Here is a 6,315-nt window from a genome sequence, read left to right on the forward strand (position 1 = left end):
TGTATTTTTGTTTAATAAAAGTTCCTATGATTTTGTACTTTTTATAATGATTATTTGTTGCTGTTGTTAGGTGCCATCAAGTCGGTTCTGACTTGCAGTGACCTTATGTATGTCAGAATGAAACACTGCCTGATCTTGCTCAATTGTTACGCTTGAGCCCATTGCTTCTGCCACCATGCCAATCCATCTCTTTGGGGGTTTTCATCTTTTTGGCTGACACTTCACTTTACCCAGGGACTGTTCCTTTCTGATAAAATGTAAGAAGTACAAAAGATGAAATCTGGTCATCTTGACTTCCGAGGAGCATTCTGATTGTATTTCTTCCAACACGAATATATTTGCTTTTCTGGCAGCCCATGTTACTTTTAATATTCTTCTCCAATGCCATTCCTCAATTATATATATACCTGGTATGGTGCTGTGTGACAAATCACTGGACCACAAGATCCATTTAAACCACAATGTCAGTGGTTCAAACTCACCAGTCAATCCTTAGGAACCCTAGACAGGGTTGCTATAAGTCTGAATGGACTCAAGGGCACTTAACAATAACAACCCTTCTACGTATAATATTCTGCATTTGAGGCATTAAACAGTAGTGACAAAAGACCAGATGAGTTATGTGATTACATTAAAGACATCATACATGAAGAAAGCAAAAGGGCTTAAAAGATAGGAAAGAAAGAAAAGAGCAAAAAATATGTCAAAAGAGACTCTGAGACAGAACTGGAAAAAAAAACTTGTTGCTCTTTTTCTCTTTTGCGGCCATTGCTGCAGTGACAACAGCCAAAATGAAGTTCAATCCCTTTGTGACTTCTGACCAGAGTAAGAACCATAAAAGACACTTCTTTGCACCGTCCCACATTTGCAGGAAGATTATGTCTTCCCCTCTTTCTAAGGAACTGAGGAAAAAATACAATGTTTGGTCCATGCCCATCCGAAAGGATGATGAAGTCCTGGTTGTACAAGGACACTTCAAGGGTCAGCAAATTGACAAAGTAGTCCAGGCATACAGGAAGGCATATGTCATCTACATTGAGCGAGTACAGAGAGACAAAGCTAACGCCACAACTGTCCATGTGAGCATTCACTCCAGCAAGGTGGTTATCACTAGGCTAAAACTGGACAAAGACAGCAAAAAGATCCTGGAATGTAAAGCCAAATCTCACCAAATAGGAAAGGAAAAGGCCTTTTCCTATAAGGAAGAAACGATTGAGAAGATGCAGGGGTAAAATAATCTGTGTACAACTTCCATTAAAAACTGCAAAAATGAAGAAAAAAAAGACACTCTGAAATTTGCTTTTGAACATAAAGGCCTACTAAAGAAAATGGAGCAAATTATGAAGAAAAAGAGCTGAGCATAAGATTTCAAAAAGCAGATCTATAAGACTTTATAGATCCTTACTCACACAAGTTTTACTCCATTCATGTCATCACAGTCAACCTCACTTTGAGGAGGCAACTCTTCCCGAGTCGCATTTTGAGTGCCTTCCGACCTGAAGGGCTCATTTTCCGGCATTATATCTAACAGTGTTTCTCTGTTATTCATAAGGTTTTCAATGGCTAAATATTTGGAAGTAGTTTGTCATTCTTTCTTCCTAGTCTGTCTTTGGAAGCTCATCTGAAACCTGTCTACCATAGGTGACCCTGCTGGTATTTAAAATACATGTGGCATAGTGTCCAGAATCACAGCGACTCACAAGCTACCACAGTACGACAAACTGACAGATGAGTGGTGGACTTTGTCTTATGGATCTGCTTTTTGAAATCATAGGGTCGCTGTGAGTCAGTACCGACTTGATGGCACCTAAAAATAACATCAAACAAAGTAAAGAATGACTATAAAATGTGCAATACCTGGAGCTCAAAAACCAAAAGGGAAGAACACTAGGAATTTCTCAAGCTGAAAACTGCAGAAAAAGCCAAGCCTTAAACTGCAATATTGAAATATACTGGGCAAATATTGAAGGATAAAGAAAACATCAAAAGAAGATGGAAATAATACACAGAGTTGGCACTGAACTATTTCAGCAGGTATCAACTGTTCAATAATCATTGGTACTAAAGGAATAATTCCAAACTACTCTAAAGACACTGTGGGGAGCGGAGGAGGGAAGGCTTCAGAAATTGACAGAATACCAATTGAGATTTCATCAACAAATGGATATAACACAGACAGCCCTCACTCTTCTATGTCAAGAAATTAGAAAATCAATTGGCCAAGTGATTGAAATATATACTCATCCCAAAGGTAGATGATATATAGAATGTAAGAAATATAATTTATTACTATTATTCAACAGTATCATTAATATAACATGAAAGTACAATTTTGATGAAAATAATTCAAAAATAGTTGCCGTAGTACATTGAGAGAGAAATGTCAGAAAAACAAGCTAATTCAGAAGCAGACTTGGAGTGACAGATACATCGGAAAATTTTTTTACCTATATATTTTTTAATATACAAAGAAATTTGATAACATACCTTTGTATAGATTAAGGCAATCACTTAAACACAACATGGGAATATGGTATGGCTTCAAATAAGAAAATATTTTCATCATGGTAGCATGTTTCTTAATAACTCTTCAGTCTGTGTATTGAGTAAATAGTATGAGCAAGTGGACTATCTAAAGAAGAATGTGGTATCAATATTAAAGGAAGACTTAATAGCAACTTTTAGTATGCAGATGACACAAGCTTGTTTGCTGAAAGCAGAAGTGTGCTTGAAGCACTTACTGATGAAGATCAAATGCTACCATCTTCACTATGGAATACACATTTCAAAAAAGAAAGTAAAAATTCTCACACATGCACCAATAAGCAACATCATGATAAATCAAGGAAACTTTGAAGTTGTAAAGGATTTCATTTAATTTGGATCTACAATCAAAACTTAAGAAAGCAACAGTGAAGAAATCAAATGAGAAAATCAAATGCATTGGACATACCTACTCCAACAAAACTCTTTAAAATGTTAAAGAGCAAAGATGTTTTATTGATGACTCTGGTATACCTGCTCCAAACCATGATATTTTCAACTGCATCATAGGCATGCAAAAGCTAGCCAATGAATAAGGACAGTTGAAGAAGAATTGATGCATTGGAATTATAGTTTCACGAAGATTATTATTAAATATACTATTAACTTGCAGAAGAACAACACAATAGGTTAAGTGATGCACTGTTAGTGGAGAAGTTGCACCATCCTCTGAATGGAAAAAGATAAGGCAGGATGTTTCTGTAAAAACGTACAGCTTGGAAACCCCAGGAAGCAGTTCTACTCTGTCCTTATACTCTGTAAGTGTCTCATTGTTGTTGTTATTGTCAGGTGCCATCAAGTCGGAACCGACTCATAGCGACCCTATGCACAGCAAAACGAAACAATGTCCGATCCTGGGCCAACCTCACCACTGCTGCCACACTTGAGTCCATCAATGATGCCACTTGGCCAATCCATCTTGTTAGAGGTCTTCCTCTTTTTCTCTGACCCTCCACCTTACCCAGCATGACATCCTTCTGCAACGATTGTTTCCTCCAGACAATATGTCCAAAAAGTGTCTCATAGTTGTAATCAATTTAATAGTTTCGGGGTGGTTAGTTTTCCCTTTTCTGATTGAAGAACAAACAAATCTGTCATAGAAGAAGTACAGACAGAATGTTCCTTAAAAGGATGATTAAGAGATTACATCTCAAGTTCTTTGGGCATCTTATCAGGAGAGACCAGTAGCTGGAGAAGTGCATTGTGCTTGGTAAAGTACTTGTTGTTATTGTTAAGTCACTTCTGACTCATAGAGACCCTATACAAGGTCTCACAGGATCCTGGTGTGGCAATGCAGGATAAGGCGCTAGGTCAGTTTGAAACACAAGGTTGGCAGTTCAAACTCACCAGTTGCTCTTAGGAAACCCTATACAAGGTCTTTATGGGTCAGAAGTAACTTGACAGCTCTTAACAACAACAAAGGTATCAAAGGAGCATCTGTAGTTAGCAGTCTAGTGCTTATCTTACAAGCCCACACCAGTACTACTTTGGTAAAGTAGAGGGTCAGCAAGTAGAAAAAATAAATAAATAAATAAAAGACCCTTAATGAGATGTATTGACACAGCGGCGGTAATAATGGGTTCAAACATAGCAACGATTGTAAGAGTTTTGCAGAACCAGGAAGCATTTTGTTTTATTGTACATATTATCATTGTGAATAAACAACTTGATTTATTGAACAACATCAAATACTAGTGTGTGTATATGTACGTATATACATACATATATATATATATATATATATATAGAGAGAGAGAGAGAGAGAGAGAGAGAGAGAGAGAGAGACATACATGTTGTATTTTTAAAAGGAGCTCTGGTAGCATAGTTGTTACAAATTGGACTGCTAACCTCAGGGTTAGCAGTTCGAAAATACCAGCTGTTCTATGGGAGAAAGATGAGGCTTTCTGCTCCTGTAAAGATTTACAGCCTCTGAAACCCTGTACAGAGTTGCTATAAGCTGGAACCAACTCCATGGCGCATAACCACCACATGTTGTTTTTAAGTGCCATTGATCAGTACCAACTTATAGCGACCCTTTATAGGGTTCCCAAGCAGCAAGTGGTGAGTTTGAAACACTAACATTGCAGTTACCAGTCCTGTGCTTATTCTACAGTTCCACATCACGACTCCATGTATATGCATTCTTGTCCTTAGAAATCAAAATACGTAAGATTCAAATGTAAAGGGAATCACTCCACTGACCTTGAGAAAGCTGTCACACACAAATGAGATTTCTTCTATTCAACAAGAAAGATAATAACAGAAAAATGACAGGTGCCAAGTATCCTCAAATAACAAAATTCATTTAAAATTTTTGAAACTTTTTCTCCCTTCAGAGTTTGCCAAGATATGTTTCTTCATTTCATATTTGGCAGGTGGACATTCTTCAGCAGTATGCTGGATGGTAGAAAACATTCCCTACACAATTATTTATATTCAAAAAGATCTGGCAAGAGTGAAGATCTTCTTTCACAGATTAATGATTTAAAGTAATATTTCTGAGGATTAGGTTAAACTTGTAAGGAATACACACATACAAATCCAAATTGATCAGTACCAATCATTTGTAAAAAACAGACAAACGCAAAAGTGAACATAATGATCATAAGAGGAGCAAGTTTCAGTCAGATTATTTTTTTTGAAATGTAATATGTTGCACCTTTTATCTCAAAATTGATGCATATCTGAAAGGATGATTTCATTCAATAAATTTCTGATAAGCCATTTATATATAAATGAGGCCACCGAACCGGGAAATAAACAAAACACTTTAGTTGTTTGTAATTAACACTGGGAATAGCAATATGGTTTTCGATCAAATATGAGTATAAAAATAGTGAAAATACACTGCTTATAATATGCATACTTTATCAGGAAGAGCTGCTTTCGTTTTTTAAGTTTATTTGTATTTTCACACTTATTGTGACATTGGAAAGTATAACAAAGTTTACAGTATCTTATCATATAGCTAATGAAGTTAAGATAGCAAAAATTTTAAAGCACAGTAGACTAGACAGAAAATCTAACTCCTTGACAAATGCTGCTTGTTCATGTGACTTCAAAGAATTTCTAATTATCTTTCAAAGTGTAGAAATAGTTGCATTGAAAGACTAACCTTGAGATATGCTTCTAATGGTTAAGGCAATTATTGTTAAAAAATACAAGTCAGAAATTGGTCCAAAAGTGGCAATGACCTTGGAATTCTGGGAAATTAATATACCTTCAAAAAAAAAAAAAAGCAAAAATATTAATATTAATTAAAAACAAACAAAAGGAAAAGGAAAAATCTGCTTTCACCACCAAAAATGCATTTGCAGTCTAGTTTATATATTTTCATCAAAAGCATACATTTCTTAGAGTCTTAAAACTCAGTTTTACTGTGAAGCATTTTTGTCAAAATTGAGACACTTGCATAAGGATAGTCATTGCAGTGCCCTCTGTTTCACATGGCTCTTTGACCCAAAGGCCTTGTAATTCCTATCAGACAACTTTTTCCTCATGGGTCTGGTAAAGAAAAGATGGTTGATTGTTTCATTTGTGATTGTTAAAACTTGGAAATCTGACCTGCCTTTAAAAATGAGCCATCTCAGAAGCAGGAGTGGGAATCTCACTAAAATTAACAAGACTGAGTCAAAGTGAGCACATCATTTGAAACCTTAACTAACACCTGAGGAGGTGTGGCAGAGGACTGCCTTCGAAGCAACAGCAGCAGACAGAACAGCGCAAAAAAAGCTGAGTGACTTTAGACAGAGGGAGCCTGTGGGCATGGCT

General features: G+C 36.3%; 1 protein-coding gene across 1 annotated transcript; it reads left to right on the forward strand.

The window, feature by feature from the left end:
• The first annotated feature begins 791 nt into the window (after positions 1–791).
• Positions 792–1,232, forward strand: LOC102837878 (60S ribosomal protein L26-like). The gene has a single exon (XM_006832066.1). The coding sequence runs from the start codon at positions 792–794 to the stop codon at positions 1,230–1,232; it is 441 nt and encodes a 146-aa protein (XP_006832129.1).
• Positions 1,233–6,315: the final 5,083 nt, after the last annotated feature.

This window comes from Chrysochloris asiatica, unplaced genomic scaffold, assembly GCF_000296735.1.
Source record: "Chrysochloris asiatica unplaced genomic scaffold, ChrAsi1.0 scaffold00005, whole genome shotgun sequence".
Taxonomy (NCBI): Eukaryota; Metazoa; Chordata; class Mammalia; order Afrosoricida; family Chrysochloridae; genus Chrysochloris; species Chrysochloris asiatica.

Excerpts from the sequence above, each read along its gene's own strand:
- LOC102837878 (XM_006832066.1), top strand. The coding sequence starts at position 792 with ATGAAGTTCAATCCCTTTGTGACTTCTGACCAGAGTAAGAACCATAAA.